Raw genomic sequence first — 25300 nt, forward strand, 5'->3', positions numbered from 1 at the left:
CTAGAAGAGATGATGAGAAAATGAGGGTTGAGTCTCTAAATCCAGGAGGAGGCTGCTCTGGTGAGCTAGGGGAGATAGGTCCTTTGGTATGTGTCCCAAAGCATTTCTTGCTATGTCTGAAAATATCAGTTCTTCAGAGTGGACCGCTGTTTCCCTGTGGACTAAGAGTCTCAAGTTGGCATGTTTTTATAGGGATAAAGAAGGGTAGAAGGTTCCAGACAGTGAGAGGGACTCTCACGAGAAAGCCAACTCTGTTCGTGTGTGTGGTATGTGAGATTACATGTTCTTAAGATGCCTTTAAAGGGATTTCCTGTTTGAAGAGTTAAGCACAGCCCATACTAAACTCACCTGAAATAGGATTCTAGAAAAGGTTGTAGCTAGATGTGGTGGTTGACCTCTGCTTGAGTTTCAGGTCTGCTTGGGTTTCAAAAAGATCTTTTCTTAAAAAAAGAAAAACAAAACCTATCTGTCAAACCAGCAGAATAATGCAATTGTTAAGACCCATGAGCAGTGGTCAGTTTGAGAAGAGGTTCTTGAGTTGGGAATGGAGGCCATAATAATTACTGCTAATAAACTATTCATCTGGCCAAGCAGGACTGCTCACAGAGTAAAGACAACTTGTAAGCTTGACCCCCTTGGGTTTGATCTCTAGGAACCTACACACACAGTAGTGGGACAGACTAAGTTGTTCATGACTTCTATGTGCCTACTATGCCACACTGCCCCCCTACTCCCACCCACCCGCCCACTCAATAAATAAATACATCAAAATAAAAGAAACCTTTTTTTTTAAGTTAGCGCATAATAAAAAAAAAACCCTAGTTGGTTGCTGTATTTATTTTGATTTTGGTATGGTCTTACTACACAAGCTAGCCTTGAATTCCTGTTTCAGCCTCCCGAGTGTTGTGTGCTCCTAAACCTGGCTCCAAGTTAGTGGCTAAAGTTAATTTTTATGTACCAGAATTCTTTTTTCTTAAGTATACTTCTGACATAAAAATTTACTTCTCCCCTAATATTTGGTGCAGTGAGGTGTAGAAGGAATTTGCTAAGCAATCAATGGAAGCTGAGGTTCTGGGAAAAACAAAATGGGTGGCTTAAAAATTGAAGGCTCGATGCTTCTCACTGTAAATGATTAAACCCAGCAGTGCAGACAAGAGAATGCGCTCACCATGAGGGACCCGAGCTGTTAAGAGTGCAGAGCCTACGCCATTTCCCTGCAAGGGGAACCAAAGAAAAGGGATGCCCACAGTTGCAATAAAATCCTCTTAATTTACAATGATTTTTCAGACATTCTGATGTGGGTGAAGGAACGAGAAAGAGAAGTAAAGAGAGATGGCCATTTCTTCAAGCCCCAGAACTCTTTAGGGAATCTAAGTGTGACTTACTGTCCTGACCTCCTCCAGAGGTTCCCTGCATGGGTAGATCAAAGACAGTTGACTCCCTTTAGTCAGAAGAAAAATGATAAAGACACTAATTGAGAACTGAAGAGAGGGGAAGCTGCATGGACTGTTTCTGATCACCCCAGTAACATTGCTTGCTTCCTTAGCTCACCACTTTCGGTGGCAGGGGTGAGATGTTGCTGTTCATTTGAGACAGGGTCTCACTATGTAGCCATGGCTGGAGCTCACTATGTCAACCAGGGTGGTCTTAGACTCACAGAGATCCCCCTGCCTCTGTGGTAGACTTAAAGCTGGGCACCACCACACACCTAACCTTAGTTTTTATATATGTAAAAATTAATATATTTTTTACAGGTTTTTATAGCAACAGAATTTGAATGTTCGTATTTGTGAGCTGTTCTATCTTATTTTAAATTACCATAGACTAAGTTGTTTGTGTGTACATTACTGTACACACATGTTGTAACATGTTGGGAATATGCTAGACAGAGCCATTCATGCTAAGCATGCACTCTACCATTGAGCTACCCCCCAACTCCTCTTTCTATAAATATTAATCTATGTATATATTAAAGTAACAACCATAGTCAGGATGAGAGTTCAATCCCTGCCCCTATTCCTTTGAGCTATCCCTTTATAACCAGCCCCAGCAAATAAAGTCTTTTTTTCTGGAAATTCACTTTCCTAGACGAAAGTCTCGATTGCCTTTCATTTGTTCATTTTTATTCAAGAAGTGTTCTCTGCTGGTTTTTGAAGTAATCAAAATGACATGGTCGGTGAAGTCGCACGGCTGGATTTCCTTTATTATAATGGAAGGGGAGGGGGAGGGAAGCCAGGGAAAGATGGAAGCCCTTTCAATATAGCCATATAAGAAAAAGATCTTGCTTGTTGTTTGGTTGGAATCTGAAAAGAAAACACTCAAGAATCTCCCTTGAAGAGGAGAGAGGGGTAATTTTTATTCAAGGAGTCCCTGACACCTGGGAAATGATTAGTTGATGTTTGCAAAGAAGATTAAGTTAGTGTGGTTAATTAACTGTGGTAATCAGGTGACTTAAATCAATTAACTCCCTGTTAACAATTTCCATAAATTTTGTAAATAAGTTACCGAATCGGTACGTTGCACATTAAAGGCTCTTCTGAGTTTGAAATGATGGCAGATTAGAGATGGTCCCTTTCTTGTCTCATCCACTCTCTGCTAGCCTTACTTTGATAATGTGAATGCTCCAGCCGGTTTTACTTTGAGAAGGACACACCCGGGTAACTTACGACATGGTTTTAAGAAGTCAGGCTTGAGGGACCTTGCTCTGTCATCTTAGCATGTTGCAGAAGACTGATTTAGCAGGAACTTAAGGCACCTCCTCCCTGGTGACGCTAGGGAGACGCCAGGCAGCAAATCATGTCGTAAAAGAAGAACTTCTGTTGCCCAGTCATTTCAAATTCTGTTTTCCGTTGTCAACTGCTAGTGGGTTGCTAGGCAAGTTGCCCTACCTTTAAAGAACACCCTCTGCCTATTGCGCTATATTGACCACATTTATTTGTAAAATTCGATTATGTTTAGAAAATATCATAGGAGCAACACACCTAAATTCTTGTTTCAGCCTCAATAGTGATGTAACTATGGGGATATACCACTGAGCCAGACAAACATTCTGGTCTTCAATTAGTTGTGAGCCAAAATATGAGAAAAATAGATCCTGTGTTTTTGAGAACATCATTGGCATTTTCTGAAAGATTTGATTTGATCATGTGAGTGATTCGCTCCTTTAGGAAAGCTGATAAGAATCGTTTAGGGCCATGCCAGGAAGAAATACTTGAGTTGTAAATATTTGTACATTTGCAGCAATTCTAGGATAAAACCACTTCCATTTTATAAAAAGAGGATCTATTGGTGGTAGATTGATTACCTCAGATCTGGGGACACACAGCTCAGTCATTGAGACAGAGACAGGAGGATCTCTGGTCTCCGTCTTCTGTAAGCATGTCCTTCACACAGACTGGCGTCTGTACATATGATGTATGTACATACACGGCCTGCCTTGTGGGAGTAGGTGGAAGCCAGTGATCTAAGTTTAAAGCTCTTGCTACCAAGCCAAACTTTTGGCATTTCTATGATTTTAGAAGCTCCCTGGCCATGCTACTCCCAACGCCCCCAGCCTGTTCAAAGGTTCCTCGTCTCAGAGGCTACTATGGACTGAGTGAACCTGGGGCCAAACTATTTCTCATGTTGGGACGTAGGCTGTGACTTGGAGGTTTAGTTGTTTTCCAGAGGCATTCTTGTGAGTCACTTTAGCTCTGAATCCCAATTTTCTCCACTGTACAATGTTGATTTTAATTTCTGCCCCTTGAATATTTACAGGTCATTGTGGACATGCTAGGTACTAGGGCTTGGTGAGTGTTGGGTGAACATTTGGCCCCACAGGGAACCTGGTGCCAAATTATTCACATTTGACCAGTTCCTGGTTGGGTCAGTGCTGCTGAGGAGCCTCCTTGCTGAGGGCTTTTGAGGTGCAGAAGCCAACTGTCAAGTTCCCTGTCCAGAGAAACCGCTGAGGGGAAAAAGTGCAGCTTCTTAAAGGATACTGCCAGACAAAGCCACATTAGCAGAAGGCCTTGTCACCTGCCTGTCCACCCCCCTCCAAGAACATTTTGGTCCTTCATATTCTGATTTTTAAAGGTGAAAACTCAATGCCAAATTATGAAAAGGTTCAAATTTCTTACGTGTCCGGGACATGCACCTATCCATTTGGCTTTTCTGTAGTTATTGTGCCTCTCTAACCCTGAGGATGGGACTGGTTGGAACAGGTTGTTATGCCCTCTGGTCAAGGATTTGCTGAAAGAAGAGTACAGGAGGATTAGACTCACTTTGAGGAGCCTCCAGGTAGGACACATCAACCACACCAGCCTTCAATCAGCATTTGTTCCCATATGTAGGGTTTGCTCATTCAACCACATATGCTGACCCAAGCCTGTAATCCCAGGATTTGGGAGGCTGAGGCAGGAGGATTGTGACTTTGAGACCAGCATGGGTTATATCCTGAGAAGTTGTACGTCTGGTTGATCATTCCCATTAAAATGACCACTAGCGCGCTTATTACACAAGCGTTTGTGTTGTTAGGGACCAGTTGTACACAGATGCTGAGATGTGGAGACGATGCTGTACAGTCCTAGAGGTCTGGAAGCACAGCAAGGGGATGACATAATTTAGTCTGTGTGAGGTGTCAAGGAAGACCCCACATGCGGACTATTTGAACAGAGTCTTAGAGGAGGGAGTCACAGGGGACAGAGTTGGCAAAGCCACACTGGGGAAGGTTTCTTCTGACCAGCTGAGTGGTTGAGTGGGCTTGAAGAAATGTCAACTGGGAAGTATAGTGGTCAGATTTTGTTTGTTGCTCGTGTGTGTGTACATCTATGTGCACACATGTGCATGTGGAGGCTAATGTGATGTCAGTGGCTTCCTCAATTGATGCCCACCTTATCTCTTAAAGCAGGGTCTCCTGTTGAACCTGGGGTTTACTGGATGGGCTGGCCTGACTGGTTGGTGATCTCCCAAGGTTCTCTGTTTCCCATCTCTCCTGCTCTGGAATTTTAGGCTTCTGCCTATATGGGATTGAGTGGCAAGTATTTTGCCAACTTGGCCATTTCTTATTTTATCAATATCTACATTCTCTTGTTTTGAAATATCAGACCTCCCCAGCTCATGAGCGGCTAGGGCGGTGATACCATTAGCAATCTGGATTTTTGTTGCTGTGATTTGGGTTTTCAAGATAAGATCTCACTATATAATCCTGGTTGTCCTAGAATTTACTATGTAGACTAGGGTGGCCTTGAATTCCACCTGCCTCTGCCTCCTAGTAGCTGGCATTAAAGGAGCGTGCCCCCATTGCCTGGGCCTGGACAAGTGCTTTTATTATCACTAACTATCCTCTGAGGACAACCAGATGCTGACAGTAACATGACTTTCAGAGGGTGAGGGGTGGAGCTGGGGTCTGAGTCTGGGGTGTATTATGTTAGGGACTTAACTCTGGGCAGTTCTTGGTTGCCCAATAGTCCTCTCTCTGCCCCTTCCTCACCCTACTGTAATTTTGCAGGACTTTATCAGCAGTGTGCAGCCATCTGGCAATTCACACCAAGCGTCTTAACCTTCTGTGTAAGAGTCAGTATCTTTTAGATATGAGAGGCTGAGTGGAAGAAGCAAAATGTAAACTCACATTCTGAGGAAATAATGATTCCATATGTAGTAATAGGTAAACCAATAGGGAGGGAAAATTACCTACAATCATTTATACATCCTGAATTAACCCTGTGCTGTGAACAGTATAAGTCCCTCCCTTAGTTTGGAAGCCTGTGCCCCCAGGGCTGCTGCGTGGGGATGTGCGCATGTATACTTGAGGTCCATTTGTGTAGAATTGGTGAATCGTGTGTTTCCACTGAAAGGGGCTGCTTGACTCAGAACCAGTGCAGCAAGGTTTCCAAATCAGTGTTTCAACAGACGCCATTTGTTTGTTTGTTGCTCCCATGGTCTGTGCGATATTCCCATGGCCTTTTCTTTTGTAATAATCCAAGATTTATTACACCCCTGAGAGGTCCTTTGTGCTTTCATAGAAAAATGCTAAACTTGATGAAATTTCGGCTTCATCAAAAGCTTTGTTACAATACATGACATTATGCCCTTTTTGTTTTCTGAGTTTCTCTGTGTAGCTTTTAGAGCCTGTCCTGGAACTTGCTCTGTAGACCAGATGGCCTCGAACTCACAGAGATCTGCTTGCCTCTGCTTCCTGAGTGCAGGGATTAAAGGCGTGCGCCACCACCGCTCGGCATGCACCTTTCGATGACAGCCTGTTTCTCTCCAGTCTGCTTCATCGAGCTGCATGGAGGGAAGGTATTTGGGCATGGGAAAATGACCAGAAGGGCACAGTTACAGAGTGAGTTCCCTCATGAGCTTCCTATTGTTTAAGCAAGTGCACATGCCCGCGGAAAACATTTCTTTAAACTATTGTGTGCACAAGCTCATTTGACGGGGAGATTTTGGAGGCCAAGAAATCTGGCAAGCCAAGAGAGAGAAGGGGTTTTCAGATATGGAGTGGGGTAGGATTCCTTGGATGGATATGCCTCTAATTCTTGGACTATTGGGAGAGCCTTTTAGGTTTAGATGTTTTTCCCCATTCTAACTTACCCAGGAGACTTTGGAAGCACTGAACATCAGCTTTGCCTTCTAGGACTGGCTTGCCCTAATTTCTTAGCTCTAGATGGATCTGGGCTAGTTGACTTGGTTCACTGGACAAGAATGAATTGTAAAGACTGCATTTGCTGACAGTTGTCTTTCCCATCTCAGTTGCACAGAGAATTGATTTTCCTGTTTATTAATAGATGTATGATTGCTTGAACTAAGTTTAACATGCTTACTGTATGAAGAGATTGCAGGTATGAATTATTGCCATGCCTTAAGGTTTCATTATTAGTGATGGGATCATGGCAGTGGGTTCACCTTTTGGTGGAGGGTTGGATGGCCATGCTTATTCACTTTCAACCAGAAGTAATAGAATGCCTTAGGATGATTTAAGTTTTCTCAATGTATTGAAAAGGCAGTAGCGAACATTCGTTCAGTTAGAATATTTTGCTGTGTTTCTCTACCACATAAGGTTGAGGACTCTGATTATGTAACTCATGTATATAATTAGTGACTTGTAAAAACTTTAATTTAGTGTGTTACCGAATATCCACATGGTGGAATAAGAGCTGACCCCTACAACACAGTATGGCATAGGTGTGCCTCTCCCCTCTTGTAAATAAACAGACATACTAAAATAAATTTACAAGTTTTATTTGTAATAATGGCAGTGCATTCATTAATTACTAATGATACTTAAAACACATTAGGTCAACTATTACGAAGTGTAATGCTATGTTTTTTCTTTTTCCTGTTTCTGGCAGCCAATACAGGTAAGCTTAACTTCGTTAATAGTGCTGGGACAACCGGAGTAGCATTTTTTATCGTGTGTGAGTATCAGCTGGTGAAACACGACGCTGTGACTTTGTGTCAACAAGCCTTTGTGTGTGCCATCATGATCACATGACATGACGTGATGACATTTATACTGCCTGGGAGTGAGTCATAGGCCTGCATTGCTTTTTTGAATGAACCCAGGCATTTTTGAATGAAGCCAGGGCTAAATGACTCTGGGCTGCAACAGAAAAAAATAAAAGTTTTTTTTTAACCTGATATGTATTTTCTGAAAATTCATTCCGAACGAGAAGCAACTTAGTTCCTACCATGTAATTTGTGATTTGCAAAGGCACATAGCAATGACATGTTGGTCAAACATGAATTTGGGTCATAATAAGGTTGAATTGCTATTTGTACCTGCTTGAAGAAGGTACACAGTACCAGATGTAATTTAAACAAAGGCTAAGTGCTTGGGATGCCCAGTGTCGTTGAATTCTGTGTCTAGGAATGATATTTCTCCTTTTTGAACACTTTCTTCTCCTTTTTCTCATATTTCTTTCCTCTTCCTTTTCATTCTTTTTATAGTATTGTAATCGTTAATAGTTGAAAGAGGCAGGAGGAAGAAAATCAACAGTTTCTTTAGTGTGAGTATTTGTGTGTCTTTCTCCTTTTGGCTAGCTCTCAGCTTCCACCCAGTTCTCCTGTGTCCTGTTCCAATCGTGCCTATCGATGCTGGCATTACAGATGTGTGTCACCGCACTGGCTTTTTGTGTGGGTTCTGGAGCCCGACCTCCGTCAGGCTTGCACTGCCAGCTCTTTATCCACCGAGCCAGCTCCCCAGTTCCAACAGGGAATAAGCCTTTTCTGCTCTTATTGTTGCAATTGAGGGTAATATCAAACCATTTCTTTTTTGATTGTGGAGGCCTGCTGATTTTACCCGCCTGTTAGGATGACCAAAATCCCACCAGCAGCTTTAATACACATGCCCACGTCATTTTCATCGATTCAATACTTGGCACTCTGTGTTGTGTTGGGCTTCTCTGTTGTACCATTTAAAACCCTTCAGCAGGAAAGTGCCTTTGTTTCTCTTGAAAAACTTTTGTTTTTAATGTTTGAGTTCATTCAACTATTTTCTAACATTGATATATTTAGGAAGCCAATAGATATCCGTTGACTGATCCGGGTTAGGAAAGAGATTGAGTCTATGTGAAGGGGTGATTTATAGTATTTTTTTTTTTTGTAAGCTACTTTAAAGCACTACGTGTTGAAGGGCATGTTGCCCTTTTCTGAAGCAGTTTGATTCATTGGGTCCTTATTTATGGGGGCCAACAGACCATCTTAAATTTTCCTCTTTTAGAGTGTTCTTTTCAACATCCTAAGAGGGTCCTTCTCCTACAGGGGAGAGGAAGGTTGGGGCTCACTGTTCGATGTATGGGGAAAGTCCCTCTCTCTATAAACCCTGTGACTTAGCAGCTAGGGGAAGCATTGCAGAAAATTCAAACTAACAGAAAAACCACGAGACCCACCCAGTTCTACTTCTTTGGTTACAGCTGGAAGTAATGTTTTAGACCCATAATGGATTTCCAGCTTAGATAAATTTTTGCGAGTGTATCTGGTTGAGAGTGAGTAGAGGATAGTAAGGAAATTATCTGATTCTGATGACTTCACCCTGAGGAATGTGTGCTTATGGTCCTGACTTTCACAGCAATGATCCTTTATGTTACTGAAGAAGTCCTTTAGGATTTTTGATATCTGGCCTTGGCTTTCCTGGCCTGACCTCTCCCTCCCCTAGAACGGGGAAGCCCGCGGATGCTCTGGAACATTCCAGGGTGAAACAGGCCTCCCTACAACTTAAGATTCTTTATCGCACTCCCAGGGGAGTTCATTTCACGTTGCTGGTACCAGCAGCTGCAGTGTGATTATTTCCCAATCTCAGATCTCATTGATGGGTGAGAAGGAGTGCAATTGGCTGTTTAAGAAATTTTATTATCTTCTCAAAGGGAAGAATTTATTCTAGGGGCTTTCTTAGGTGATCCTTCATGTTAAGACATTTTGAACTTTGAGTGTTCAAACTGCTTAGAGATTCTGGGAGTTGGTGGCCTTTGTATTTGAGCTGGGCACGGCAATCCAGTATAAGAAATAGATTATAAGCATGTGCCATCACATCCAGCTTTTGGCTGTCGTTTTATTGTCTACTTATTATTCTAATCTTGGAGTCAGCCTGCTTAGGTGTGAATGTAAGGGCTGAGTAACTCATCTATGAAATGAGGCTGTTAATACTCTCTCACAGGGTTGTGCCGGTCAGCAATCTCTCACTGGAAATCAGAAGGAATACTGCAGACATGTTCTGGTGAATTTGTGCTGTGGGCAATGAGGTGACGAAATGAACACAGGTCGAGAGTCTGAACTGGACAGACATTTTTCCTGTTGTGGCTCATTCATCCAGAGGATCCAATTGATATGTCTATGTATCCAATAAAGAGTAGTATTGGATAACACGTTCCCAATGGTTTGAGCTCTATGGATAAGAGTCCTGGTCTTTGATTTCTTCCATAAACACTAAAATATTGTTTGCACACAGGAATCAGGGATTCTATTTTTTGTGGCTTTAGTAATTTTGATATCACATTATTTGGTCTATTTTTAAATTTTGCTAAGATTTATTTACCTTTATATGTATGAGTTTCCACTGCATGTATATCTGTGTATAATGTGCATGCCTGGTGCCTATGGAGCTCAGAAGAGGGCACTGGATTCCCTGGAACCGTCCTTTTGAAGGTCGGTCAGTGTTCTTAACTGTCGGGCCATCTCTCCACACCCCTAACCCCCACTTAATTTCTTTTAATTTTAAAGTGTGTGTGCACGCATGCATGTGTACGCGCGCGTGCGTGTGTGTGCATGTGTGTGTGCATGCGTGTGTGCGTGTGTGCATGTGTGTGTGCGCGCGCGCATGTGTGTGTGTGCACATGCGTGTGTGTGTGTGTGTGTGTGTATGTAGGTGTCCAAGTGCATGGTGTAGGTGTAACAGTCAGAAGACAACCTCCTGGAATCTGTTCTCTCCTGCCACGGGTTCTGGGGATTGGATGTAGGTCAGATTCTTTTATCTGCCTGAACTATCAATCATCTCATCACACCCCCTGCCCCGCCCCTATTCTTAACCCTTTCACACGCTTTCTTAGAAAAGAGGCAAACGGCAGTCAGAGGAACATTGTCTGAAGTCCAACACAGTCGTTTCTGTCCCAAACACCCCTGCTCCTACCCAGATCCTCTTCATACAGGCTTCTCCTCCCAAACACTGGGATCCCCTGGGGAAGGAAGTTCGTGTGTGGCAACTAAAGAAATCACGGTGACTGTTCTTCCTTTGCTGGATCTCAAAACAAATGCAGAGCAGTTCCTTAATTCACCCGCGTTCTCTGTCCTCCATCTCAAATCCCTTGACATCACTCTGATCTTTCTAATGAGTCACGACCCAGGGTAATTTCCACCTCTGACCTACATAAAAGGTCAGTCTCCTTTGAGATCGAGGGTTATCTGTTTAACTTTGTGCTGTTTCAATGACAGCTGGGGTAACAAATCATATGGGTGATCCTGCCCAGCTTGATGGTGACTGGACAGTCAATGCACTGTAAGTGAAGTAAGACCACATCCTTGCTTTCTATGGAGCGTTTTCGTTGCTTGGTTTTCAGAACAGAGCACTAAATGGGACCTGACGTTTTTTTTTTGTACCCTTAATCTAGTTCATAAACTATTAGACTCCTATTTGCAGATGTCAAATATTTAGGAATAAAGTCCACAAAACCCATTAATTCATTAGCACGTGCAAGAGTAATTTTAACGCAACCTAAATTATTAGGATTAGGAACGGGACAGGTGATGCAGCTTGTGTATTGCTTCTTGACACCTGTGATGAGCAGCCTGCAACCACCTGGCCAATGTATCTGGCCTACCCATGCACACGTATACACACACACCACAAAATTAGAAAAAAGAATGAAAAGGTTATCATAATGATGCATTGTTTTCTCTTTAAAGACTTCTTCATAGGGGCAGGAGTGATGGTTTAACAGTTAAAAATACACACTGCTCTTGCACGGGACTGTGGTTCCCATCACAATTACCTGTCACTCCAACTCTGGAGACCTACATATTTGAATATTCCTACAAGCAATGCTGTACATGTAAGAAAAATACATACACGTAAATAATCTTTGAAAAAAAAACTCAACTTCTTTGTAGTCTTTATTTCAAGTTGATTCATTCATTTTCTTCTTTTCTCTTTTTTTCGGATTTTTGCTAAGTGACCCAGGTTAGCCGGACAGTCACTCTGTAGCCAAGGTCAGCCTTGAAAGCAGATTTCAGGAGTTTTGCTTTCTCACCCAAGAACCCTCCCTTGCCTCAGCCTCCTGAGTGCTGGGATTACAGGCATGGGACACCACATCTGGGTTCGTTTTTCTAACTTCAATATCATGAGTTCCCATTTCTTGTTTGCTCTGTTACTGATTTCCTGATGTGTGCATTCGTTATCCACGGCGCTCATAGCCCCACCGGAAACTGTAAATGACAGAATACTTTCTCAATCTAGTGGCTGTCCTTTGCCCTGGAAAAAAATTAACTTCTTACCTCCTCTGCACTATCTCCTGGTCTAGTTCTTATCGTAACATTTTCTTAGTCCAACACTTCGGTCTTGAAGCTTTGGAGTCAATTACTTCTGAAGAAAACGCGTCTTTTCTTACACCAATGCCTTTGGGCTCTAAGGTGGTGAAATCCAGCTCCATGTTTGGTTAAAGCTTCCAGACTGTATCACCCTTTCTTTTGAATTTCCCTTTGTTTCTGAGTGTTGCGAAATCCCCCAAATCTTAGAACACTTCCTTCCCAACGACGCATGAGTTCTGTGGTTCCTGAAATCAATAACAATAGATAGCAAGTTAAAAATAAATGAAAAGTCCACGTTCATTTTTGAGTTTGGGATATTTGGCGTGCATGCAAGGGAACATAGAACGGTGGTCAGCGGGCTTGTTTACTGGTGTGGGATCGCACGGTTCAAGTCGTTTCTTTCTATTTGCTGCTGAATGAATGCTAAGCTCCTTAATGCAGTGTTCTGCAACAAGGTGTGTATCTCATGGTCGCTATAAGGATTGACAGGCACCTTTGCAGGGCTTACGAGTTAAGGCTGCTTTATTAATACTGAACCAATTGAAACTGGGGACACCTGCAACTGTGCTCAAGCCCTACGCTAGACCTTTCCATGAACAGTTGGTTTTTAAGCAACACACATTCTCTTTGGGGTAGAATGAAGGACACACTTCTGATAAAAATCAGGATTTTGTCTGGCTTTTGAGAGACCACACAGCAATGATAAAGTGTCTGTTTTTCTCTGGAGAGATTATTTTCAAACAATGGTCATAGCACTATGACCATTGTTTAGAGTTATAGCAGGCATGAAGGTCCCACTGAAAAGATGAATTTGATAAATGAATTATCATGAAAATACTACTGATAGATTGAGTAAATTGGGTTTTACATTTAGATAATGTAGCAATTGGAAGACTAACAGGAAATCATGGCCTATAGTTTAAATGCAACACTTCCCATCAGTTTTGATTCTTAATTTTAATTTTAAATAATTGGCTTTGAAATATTTCAAAATTTTTTTTGTCTATTTTGTCTATTAATTGGCATTTTAGCAAGATTAAGATAAACAAACTTCAATTGACTTGACATTAAAAATTACGTAAGAAATATTATCAATTATGTATATTTTCAATATCCTAACCTAAGAATTGTCTTTCTGAAACAATATAAAAGTCTGACCAGGTTGTCTTTACAGTGGCTATGATGTTTTCAATCAGGAGTGATTTGTTAAAAGACATAAACACATTAAGCCCATAAATATATTATGTTGGATTACTAACAATAGACCCGATTGATAAAAGTGATTTAATATGCTGTGTTAACAGTTGAACCTTCAAAGTCCCTAATCTCCCAGGGAAATATTGCTTTGTAGAACAAAATCCAATGAGAAGTTCTGGGATTCCAGAGTGAATTTGTACATTCCTCAGGGGCATTTTTGCAAGGGAGGTTGTTGTGTTTTAAAGGTAGTTGATAAGAGACCTGCCCCACCAACCCCAGGCCCGCACCGCCAACCACCACCATGCATTAGTCTATAGAAGGTATTTGGGTGTACGTACTCCTGTACCACTCGGTACCACCATCTAGCCAAGGGAAGTTTCTGACCATTTGCGGCATACATTATAAATCAGGGTGTCACTACCAGACAATCAGATTTGAACATTCCATGAACAAAGTAGCCTATATTCCCTAGGAATAGATCACTTAGCTCTGTTTATGTCTCGCTGTTGATATGCCTGCCTTTCCATGAGTCAGGAGATCATCCTGTTTATTTATTCTAGGGGTAGGTAATTGATCTGTATATTTAGCTAAGGTGGGGTTAATTGTAGCCAGGAACCTGAATTTTCTCATTTAGCATGATTGCTTTTAAATACAGAAAGAAAATACACAAGTATTTTTCCAACTTTGAAAAAATACTCCGATTCCTTGGGTTTGTGAAATAAATTTGAATATTCTCCAAGTTGGGCTTGTGTTGGTTACCCTCTTTGAAGAAAATTTTCTATTTGGTACAAAATTCTTGGGAAGATCGTTGGCCAGATATTTGGGATAGCTTGCAGTATTTCCAACTCTGAGCTTAGTCCCCAAGAGTCATGCAGAATATATTTGCTAAGCACAATGAGCTTGTTACCCCTTTCCACCCTCACTCCCATTTAGGGCGTGCTAATCTTTGGGGCAAGGTTTGTGCACTTCGGTTTCAGAAAATTTGCTTTGTAGACTTGACAAGCAGTCAGAGTTGATCTGAATTTGAACTCCCTATATATAGTTTAGTAATGAAAAACCAGTTAATAGGAAGGGAATTAAAACACCATAGCTAAGCAAACAGTGGTATGGCCGTGCAAACAGTGGTATCCTCTGTTTCTTTGGTAAATTCCTTCCTAACCATTTTCACAGATTCCTAATATACCAGGACATAGACATGAGAAAGTATGACCTTCTTATTGGATAGGAGTGTGGTAGTTTAGACAGTTTATGTCGTGATGAAAATATTTAGAATCTCGATCAGTATTTTGTTATTTGATCAGTTCCTTAGGAAAAGGAGATGTAGATGTGGAAGTTCCAAATTTCTCTCCCGAGAGAGTTGGGATTAAAGCATGTGCCGCCTGCCTGGCAGGGTAAACATTTTAAACAGCAAGGTGCACGCTGTCAAACTGCTTCCTGGACAGGTCATGTCAAGGTGTATGCTAACCAACTGTGCCTGAAAATATCCTTCTTGCAGACATCCAAACAAATGTCTTTCATGTTATTAGTGTGAAATTGCTTTCCTAACTTGACACATAATTTGCATTCTTTTGCTACTAAATATTTTTCATTTCATCTCTAACTTGTATTTCTCCGATGAAACAACTTATTTTTTCTTTTATTGAAATTTTTTTTCTCACATTCTGATTACAGGTTCCCCCTATTCCTCCCAGTTCCTCCTCACCTCCCCTCCCATCAAGAAATATCATAAAGGTTTTTTGTTATTGTTTGAGACATGGTCTCTCAGCATCTTAAGCCTTAAAACAATGTCTGTTTCTTGACTATTGCAGGATGTGGCAGTGGGAATTTCCGCTGTGACAACGGGTACTGTATCCCTGAAGCCTGGAGGTGTGACGGGACCAAAGACTGTTTGGATGACACAGATGAAATTGGCTGTCGTAAGTGAGGAGGAGCCAGACCTGGCTCTGTTTTGAGCGACATAAATGAGGTTGTGCTTTGGTTGACCCAGGGCTGGGCTAAGGCTTCTGAGCAGCCATTAGTGTCCACTTTTGAGGGAGAGTCTGAGTTTACATCAGATCCTTGCTGCGAGTCTGTGACTTCAACCTTTATTGAGAATGAATTTATACCGGTTTTTTGAAGCTTGAAAATTATAGTTTGTTGGTTATTCACCTGGGTGATTCTGCAATTTACAATGCTATGTGAATTACTGTGGTTCGTAATTCAGGGAGAGCTTTTTTTAATACATAAAAAGGTGCAGAGCAACTTGTGAGTTAATACCAAGAACCTACAGTAGTTGCTAGTTTGGTTTTACGTTATTAAAAAATCTAAGTGAAGCACCATAATATTTTAAATCTGAAATTTATTTTAGTTATTTAAACCATTTTTACACATTCCTTCATATAGCTATATGAGTAGATTTCGGATGAGCTGAGCCACTTAGAGCAGTTGCCACAAGTGTCTCAGGCTGGTTTCAAGTCACTGCCCTTGAGTCCTTTGCTCCCCCTGACCTGTCATAGGTGATGAGTCACCGGGCTTCGAAGTCCCTCTTCTGACAGATCAACAGACAGGAGTTATCATCCCCAGGCAGGAAGGCAGGAGGGTTGTTTTGAATTGGCCACTCCATGGCACTGCTGAGCAGCCAGACTCCAGCGCTGCATTTGAGAATGGAAGGAAAGAAGAGCAAGAGTCTGAAGCCTCTCACGCCTTTGTGCACAAATAGGTCACCTGTGAGCTTGTAACACTGCAAGTTTTTATTCCGTGTTGGGGGTAGACCCTGATATTTTTGCATTCTTGCTAGCCCCTAGTTGATGCTTTTATTTTCCGAGTCATCCCTTGAAAGAGCAGAGCTGGGGTTGTGGAAGCTGATACTCTGGAACAGGCTCCCATGATCTGGAATAATAATATGCTTTGACTCCCAGGCTCTGCCTGTTTTTAAGTAACGGGCTGAATGCATGAACAGTTATTCTAGGATCCAAGCATACATGGATAGTCTTTAGGTCTGCAGACATTTCGGGGCCCTATGATAATGACAGCTCGCAATACATGACTCTTAAGCACACACAGCATTTACTTCACTTTTAGGATGCATACATTAAGGCTCAGAGCTCACCAAAATCCCTAAAACAAGTAAATGTAGAAATAATTTCATTCTTGGTATCTCGTCACATGACACTTTCACTATTGGATGTTAGAAATGTAGCAAACTTCTTATATAAATTGAATTTTGATAATTTTGCCTTAGATTTGTGTGTGTGTATGTTTGATAGTTTGTGTGTGCCTATGTCTGCTTTGGTCTTGTTCATATATTATTTGGGATCACCTGTTTGGATGCCATTGATGAGATGGCTAATTACCGCCAGCTGTAGTAGCGCTCCCCAAACACTACTGCCCTTTTTCCTTTGTTCCAGCTCCCCGGTCCTGTGGGTCAGGCTTTTTCCGGTGTCCTGCTGAGGGGACCTGCATCCCCCTCTCCTGGGTGTGTGACCAGGACCAGGACTGTTCAGATGGCGCTGATGAGCAACAGAATTGCCGTAAGTGTTGCGCGGGACACCTGCAGTCTAGCCCGTCAGAGGTGACACACAGCGAGCAGATTCTTCATTAACACTGGACAGGGCTAGGTCATAACAAGTGTGGTTGGTTATACTACAGAATTAGACTCTCAAGGACTGGAATTGGTTAGCTTGGTACCCTGTACTTACCAGTCTTTGCCCATATCCTAATTCACCCTCCGTCATATAACTTTTAAATATGTGTGTGTGTTTGTTGTTTTGTTTCTTTCCTTTTTTGTTTTCGAGATGAGTTTGGTGCCTGTCCTGGAACTCACTCTGTAGACCAGGTTGGCCTTGATCTGCAGGTGCTGGGATTAAAGGTGCCACAGCTCGACTTTTAAATGTGTATTTATAGAGTCCGGATAGAAGGCTCAGAGGTTAAGAGCACTGACTGCTCTTCCAGAGGTCCTGAGCTCAATTCCCAGAAACCACATGGTGGCTCACAACCATCTGTAATGAGATCTGGTGCCCTATTCTGGCACACAGGCAAGAACACTGTACACAGAAATAAAATAAATAATTCTTCCTTCGCAGCTGGGACCACGTGCTCAAGTCAGCAGATGACATGCTCCAACGGTCAGTGTATTCCCAGCGAGTACAGGTGTGACCACGTCAGTGACTGCCCCGACGGATCTGATGAGAGAAACTGCCGTGAGTCGGCTTCGGTCTTTGCACCATCTTCAGTTTCGCCTTTGGCATTTTAATCAACTTGTTAGATTTGTTGATGGACAGAAATGCCTACAATATGCCTCTTGTTGTTGAAATCTCTTGGCAGATTCTTCTGTGGATTAGGGGTGATGGACCGATAGCAGTCTATTTTTAAGACGTTCTGTTTGTCCTGCCTTACTTAGCACATCAAGTTTTTGAAGAAAGAAACTTTAACCATTAGCAGAATGCCCAAAGATCATTGAATAATGAGTACAAAAATCCGTTTTGCATCAAGATCTATAGTCTTATTACATTGCTTTGGTTAAGTTCCTAGGTAAAATGACTTAGTTTTTCTCATTTTGTTGACTATTTTTTTTTGTTAGGTTTTGAGGTTGTATTTCTGCATAATGATAACTAGATTGGTTTGTAACTGATTGCCACAAAGTAAGGCATATAAATCACAGTATTCTCTGCATAATGGATAAGTAATAGCAATCAAAATAGAAACTGTTATACTGTATACTATGAATTAAGCAAAGAGGAATCTGTTTCCTTTGAGGCTTATATAAAACTCTCCAGTGATGGGTGAGATGGGGGGCAGAGGCAAGCAGGCTTTTAGGGTTTCCAGGCCAGCCACAACGTCGATATAGCAAGTTCTAGGCTGGCCAGGGTTACACAGTGAGACCCTGGATAAGAACGTGGGCTGGGGCTGGTTGTGTGTTTGCCTGGCAGGGATCATGACCTGGGTTGGATCCCCAGCCCTGCATAAACCAAGTGTGGTGGTACACCCCTGTAATGCTATCCTGGAGGCAGGAGGACCAGGAATGCCATTCTGCTTACTTTCATTTTGGATATTATGGTGAGAACTGACTGACCACTGGCAATTTTAGAGTTGAGAGGATGTGTGTGCGCGCACTCATGCATGTGCACGCGCAAGTTCACACCTGCCTGCCTGGAATGCCACAACATGAATCGAGGACTTCCTGTTTTGTGAAAAAAGCACATGCAATGGTGATAGATGGTATATTACGGCATTTTGTGAGTTCAGAACATCATAAATCCCAGTTATTAGGACAGCAGGGCAGGCATCATAGTCTCTTGCAAAGAAAGACTGCCATACTGGGGCTTATTTGTCTCGCTACTACAGAAGGAGAAAGGTCCAACCTTCAGGAGTCCCAGGAGCTATCCCCAGGCTGTGTTTATATGTTTATCCCTTATCCACAAATGTGTAAAAATGAAGCTTTACTCCAAACGTACTGGGGCTGAAGGAATGCTACTTTGAGACAGTAAAAGCCAGTCTTTGGAACATTTCCACTGAGGACCCTTGGCCAAGGGCTATGTTGCTAGTACAACTGCTTTGGATATTTTGGGGAAAACTGGGTGGGATATCACCATGGTGAGAAAGGGAAGGGACCCCGCTTGGTCTACAGAGTGAGTTTCAGGACAGACCAGGCTGTTACATAGACAAATGCTGTCTCTAAAAACAAACAAACAAACAAACAAACAAAAAAATAAAAAAGAAAGAGAAAAAAGCTCTTAAAAAAAAACCAACCAAACCAAAAATGCGAAAAAACCAAATAACACCAGTGTGTGTTGTGTGTGTTGTGTGTGTAAGGGAACCACAGCATTGTTTGGCTCTCTTGGGGAGAAGGAGTTGGTTTTCACCAGCTTCCATCACTGTACTGACTGTTGTGTGTACAGTGACTGTTGGCTGTTCTGAAGTCAGAGAGATTCACTGCCTCTGCCTCTTGTACTGGGATTAAAGGTGTGTGCTAGTTGATAGCTTGTATTCTAAATGGTTATTCTTTATGATTTTTCCTATGGATGATTTCTTTAAAAGTCCAGGCAAATGCTCACAGACATAAATAATTAGAAAGAGTGTGTGTGTGTGTGTGTGTGTGTGTGTGTGGCAGGGGAGTAGGGGAGAAAGGAGGGGTAAGGAGGAAGAAGTCATGTCAGTTGTCCTAGAATATTTGAGTCTGGATTTTGTTTGTTGCATTCTCTGTTTTTCATCCACCCACCCCCTTCCTGGATCTCCTAGAAATTAGTTGGTTCTAAAAAGACTTTTACTTCTGGGAATTCTGTGATGTTCTGTGTATTGCAGGATATGTCTATAGCATGTTCTCATTGTGCTAACCCAAAATGTCTTCAAATATTGCCAAATGTCTACTGGAGCCTTGCTGCTTCGGTTGAAAATGACTGATAGGCAGAATAAACAGATGCGTGGACCTTCTAGAAGGGGATGCTCCATCAAAAGCAACAATCCTCTGTATAGTGTGCTGTGCCGAGCTGTCTTTATGTGTATGATGTCAGTGGCTAGTGCTAATCGCTGATGCTTAGCTGTTTTAAACATCAGCTTGGACATGTAGCAGCTATAGTTGCTGTAGTGTTCCTATGTGATCTAGTGGTAAATAAGACTTAACCATCAGCCAGGCATATTTTCCCTTGCAATTATTCTGCCTCGGAGTCATTGCTGTGGACAAACCCAAATCAAGCTTATGATTATGATAACTTTTCTTTTCCCTTTCTTAGAAATAAGGTTATGTCAGAAATGGATCTTGATCTGTCAGATACTTATAAATACTTATAGATAATTCGCAGAAAATAATGGATGTAGAAACTCCAGATAATTTCCCAATATTTGAAGACCAAGAAGCTTGGCTTTGTTATTTGTAGCTCTGCCAGTGAGACCAGACCTCACTGTTATGATCCCTACTCTTTCGAGTTTCTAAAGCCAAGGCATTGCCCTCTAAGGCAGAACACCTTGTGTCCATTCCAGGAATTCCTTTCCGGGACAAAGAATGATGTGCTGGAGTCTTCTTAGGGAGGTGGAGAGGGGGAAGGTAGGGAATGGATGGAGAAAGGCAAAAGGATTAAGGTCCCAATAAATGATCGTTCATGACCTCAATATGAGATAGGCATTGGCGTTTGATCCCAGCACTAGGGAGGCAGAGGGAGGCAGGTGGACTTTGAATTTGAGGCCAGGCCTCCTGCCCGCCCAACATAAATTTCCTGTGACACAAGAGATGGTTAATGCTTCTGGCCTTTTGCCTGCATATATTTTCATATGCATTAGGTACTGTTGGTTATTCTATACCCCGAGGAATATTTCTGCCTATATTAAAAGCTTTGAAACAGGTATAGGCTCACCCCCCCCCCCCAGTTATTTTATTACTCAATCTGGTCATCTGTAAAATGCCACCCGATATTAAACAACTTGCCCATTTTTTTTCTTAAAGGAACAGAAAGATTCAAAACTGCAGTCCATTTTACTCGTAATGGGATTAGCATCAAGGAAAACCACTCATGCGGAGTCTTAGATAAACATCAGAACAATGCACCAATTATGGGTCATTCATTTAATATACCGAAGTGACTTTTGGTTGCTCAAAAATAGTAGTCATTTTCAGGGAAGTAAAAAAGATTATTTCGTTTTATTGAGCACGAGATAGGAGTGATTTTGGTGCAAGTAAAACTATCGCTAATTATCGTGAGTTTGCAGCCCTCTCTTTTGTTACTTAGGAATGCTAAAGAAAGGGTAAAATCCCTGTTACAATGGAGGCTTTCTTGCGGGTAAGCGGAGGTATTTGGTCTGCCTGCGACCGGGATTGCTTTGTCCCCAGTGGCTCTTTTCTATTGACTTCAGAATTTAAACATTTTCTTTCTATGTCTAACTGCGGAAACGCCAACTGGGGCCACAGTTGGAAGGGAGTAATGAAGACAGTTAAAGTCACTCTGCGTTGGGACGGCTCTCGTAAAGAACACACAGTTCTTCAGGCTGCCCAGCGAGCCTTGTTCAGGTGACCCGGGCACACATCACAGTACAGTTGGCCCTGGTTAGCATATTCTCACACTGAGACAGGATTCTGGGCCCTGAAATTTGAGGAAAAAGAGGGATACAAATCTTTTTCACTTGGTGTCCATCAAACAAGAGCTTTTAAAAATATAACCTGTGGGCCGGGCGGTGGTGGAGCACGCCTTTAATCCCAGCACTTGGGAGGCAGAGGCAGGCGGATCTCTGTGAGTTCGAGACCAGCCTGGTCTACAAGAGCTAGTTCCAGGACAGGCTCCAAAACCACAGAGAAACCCTGTCTCGAAAAAGGGAAAAAAAAAAAAAAATATATATATATATATATATATATATATATATAACCTGTGTTTCTAACAATTCTAAGATCAGTTAGCTGTTGCCCAAGTCCTCTATCCTGTTACAGCAAAGCCAAACAGAGCTGTCCTAGAGAATCCATTTGCTTTCTCTCTCTCTTCTCTGTCTCTTGAGATATACTATCACTATATGTAGATCTACTGGCCTGCAACCCATCCAACTTCCAGGAGCATTCTTGTCCAGGTCCTCAGTCACCAATATTTTGTTGACATAGAACAGTTCTTGAGTTATTATTTTACCCTGTTCTACTTTTTTGTGTATACATTGCTCTATTTTGTAATATTCTGGATATGCTTTACACGGATGGGTTGGTTATTCCACCCCCTCAAACAGAAAGAGTTCCACAAGAAAAGGGGTTTTACTGCATAGCTCCATCTGAAGTGCCTTGATATTTGGGATATGAAATAATAATAATTATTCATTTGTGTTTTTGAAGCATCAGTTTTCTTAGAACACATCATATAGATTCCTTCCAGAGTGCTGGGGTTACAGATGTATGCCACATGGGCAGCTGCATTAGGACATTATATATTAATCATACAAGACTTAATCATACAATTTAAAGGCTGTAAGAATTTTGATTTAGCTTACCATTCTTGCCCTCTCTCTCTCTCAGCAAGGCCTTGCAACATGGTCTAAGCTGTCCTCTAGCTTGAGCTCAGGGTCCTTCTGCCTAAGGCTCCTGAGTGCAGAGGTTGCAGGCACATGCCCCTGCATTTGTTTTCTGTCCAATCTCAGGCAAGAAGGCAGATTTCAATATTCAGATGTCGAATAGCATAGCATGGAATAGATGGGATGGAATGACGTAGGATACAATCTCGAGATGAAGGCAGCGCTCTGCCGAGTGCCTGGTCTGCACACTGACTTAGGCTCCTAGCAGCTGGAGCCCACTCTTGACGACCTGGGAACAATCCTGAGGATGAGATAGGGGTGGGACCAAGGTGTTTGACTCTGACAATATGTAGTTCCACAACTCCTTCTGTATCGGAATAGTACGGTACATGTTAAATGTGTGTAACACGAGGGTATTTGTACTTTCGCAGTCTCTGCACCATTTACACTTGTCTTAGAGCTTATGTTGCAAGTTTGTATATTTGTAGTGGGAGGAGGGCTGGAGTCACTCAGGTCCATGAGTCCAATCCCAGGCCCCTGCACAGATGCTAGAAGGGAGGACTAATCCTGCTTTACATATCAAATTGGCATCTTCGTAGAATAAATATGCCCTGAAGTGAAAGAATGTGGAGTTGCTCTCAACTCCCCAGGCTTCCTAAAGTAGATGGGAAACTGAGAAAAACAAACCCACGGCCTTAAGTTACTTCACTCTTTCCATCTTCTCTCTTCTCCCAATCTCCCCCCTTCCTCCTTTCCATCTGTCCATCCTTTCCTTTCTTTCCACTGCCTGTCTCACTCTGTAGACCAGGCTAGTCTGGAATTCACTTTATTTGTTCACTTTTTCAGCCTGCTGAATTTGCACCCTGCTGAATACTGGGGTTGGAAGATTTTTCTATTGCTCTTCCGTTCACAATCATTCTGTAATTCCCCCCCTATGAATTAATCTGAAGCCCTGACTGCTGTGGTAGTTTAAACACAGGAGTTGTAGCTCCTGATTGCTTGTTTCTGAATTCTGACTCTCCAGCTGACATTCCTCAACCTCTTGGGTACTTCAGGCTTCTTATCTATAAAATGGAAAATAATTAGTGTTCACCTCTTGTGGATGAAAAAAATTCATGTGTATTGAATATCTTTCCTCCCTCCCTCTCTCCCTCCCTCCCTCCCTTTCTTCCCATTCTACAGGGTCTCTCTCTTTGCCTGGCCTGGAATTCCCTATCTGGATCTCCCTCAACTGCCTTTGCCTCTAATATCCTGGAACTGAAGGCCTATACCTTCTTGTCTGTGTTCTTATAGTATTCATAAGTTCTTATAGTACCTTTGAGCTGTGTCTTCTGGGACAAGTGACTCCAATTTTAGAGGTCCAGCTCCTCCACCAAAGGCTTCCTCCTTGATTCAGGTTTCATTTGAGCCTGGCTGTCCGCATCTCACTAAGTAGACCAAGCTGGCTCCCTAGATCTGCCTATCTCTCCTGGTGCCATTGTGCCTGGACCTTCTTGATTATGTAACTATAGCTTGAAAGCTTCTTGCACAAAACCAAATCATTTAAGGGGAGAACAATGCAGATTTTGTGGCAGATGTCAATCTGTGAGGGAAGAAGAGAAAGGAGCGGGGTGTGGGGTGAGGATGTGTGACTTTTTCGTCTCAGCCAAGCAGGCCCCGTCAGCCTCTCCCTTCAAGGTCCAGAAAGAAGCCGGAGCTCTTGGGTGCTGTTTCCTTGCATCCTACTTGATGACACTGTGCTCACGGGATGGCTTTGACCTGGTTAAAAAAAGTGTTAGGTTAGGTGCAGGCTTTCCAAATGTATAAACTCCAGAAAGAAGGGTGTTAGGCATTGTCCAGTAAGAAACTCACCTAATTATGACTTCCTGTTCCATGGCTTAGCTTGGAACTCCTTGTCAAGTTTAGCAAGGGGAATTATTTTTCCTAAGGGTGACTATCCAAACGGGGATATATACATCTCAAGTTATGTACACAGAAAAGACCAGAAGGTGTACAGGGTTTGCAGTTGGGAGTTGTCCCCCGTTGTTTGAGAGAGATTCACTATCATGTTATATGGAGACAAATAGCTGTTTGCTATTCATTCAGAGTGCTGACCTCCGGCCGTTCTGATACCACCCTGATGACATCAAGCTGGCCCCGGGAGCTGCAGGGAAAGAGCCTTGTCAGTGGACGCTGATTTAAATCTCCTTTAAGTTTTATGGTTGGAGAAAACAAGAGCCCTGCCCAGCACATTGAATCCACATTGATTCCAGATCCTTCCTAGCCATAACAATCACCTCAAATGTGGTAGCCACAGTCCAAACCCAAATAAATTTTCCCCCTGACAGGAGGCTTATCTGGCCAGAGGGCTGGCAGAGAGCTGGTTTTCGGCTTGATGCTGCTCTCGGAAGGCTAGATAACGTGTTGACTCCTGGAACTATCTGGCACACAGCGGTGGGGGGTAGAGGGGGAGGGATTTGAGTGAGGCCCTCACCTGACCACTTGCATCTCTGGGAGACAGAATTAATAAACAGAGTTGTGTGGCCCATTAAAAGCCCTTTCGCAAACTGAAGAATCTCTATAATGAAAGTTAAGCAGCAGTTTAGGTATGAATTCAGTTTGGGGCTGTCGTAAAGTTCAGAAGAAATGTAAAATTATAGCTAGCTACAAAACTGCCTGTTTTGTTTTTGATGTTAGATCTTATGAGTTTGGTTTTCAGAAGTAGAAGGCTGCAGAGAACAAACAAACTGCCTGCTGACAACCTGACCCCGCTGCTTCTCATTCTCTTGGACAAAGGACTAGCGTGTTCTTCAACATTTTTCTTTTAAAGAACACTGCTTTTCAGAGCGATATGCTTGCTCAGTTATTGTGTGCTGGACATGGACCACATGCTGAGTTGTGGGTACTTTAGCCATTGATCCATTATTTCTGGTAATAGAATATATTATTGGCGGACACCTCATCTTTTGTGAGTGCTTCAAACTCTGGAGCCCCAGGTATGTCCCTTACATAGCTGCTGGTACGCACGGCTACCACCAAGATACCTGTTGTGTAGGGAAATCTTTTGTTCCTCCAAAGGCTTTAGATCACATACCCTTTCTGAGTCTTTCACAGAGTACCAGAAACATTCCCCGGTGGCCATCCATCCCCATGGCCGTCTGTCCCCCATGGCCGT

General features: G+C 42.5%; 1 protein-coding gene across 1 annotated transcript in view; it reads left to right on the forward strand.

Moving 5' to 3' along the window:
- The window catches only part of Lrp2 (LDL receptor related protein 2), a 122469-nt gene that overhangs the window by 11622 nt on the left and 85547 nt on the right, over positions 1-25300 (forward strand). The window contains exons 2-4 of the mRNA XM_057755331.1: positions 15003-15110; positions 16581-16703; positions 17256-17372. Of these exons, the coding sequence (XP_057611314.1) occupies positions 15003-15110; positions 16581-16703; positions 17256-17372 (348 nt within the window). The remainder of the gene's footprint in view (positions 1-15002; positions 15111-16580; positions 16704-17255; positions 17373-25300) is intronic.

The sequence above is a fragment of the Chionomys nivalis genome, chromosome 22, assembly GCF_950005125.1.
Source record: "Chionomys nivalis chromosome 22, mChiNiv1.1, whole genome shotgun sequence".
In the NCBI taxonomy this organism is placed as follows: Eukaryota; Metazoa; Chordata; class Mammalia; order Rodentia; family Cricetidae; genus Chionomys; species Chionomys nivalis.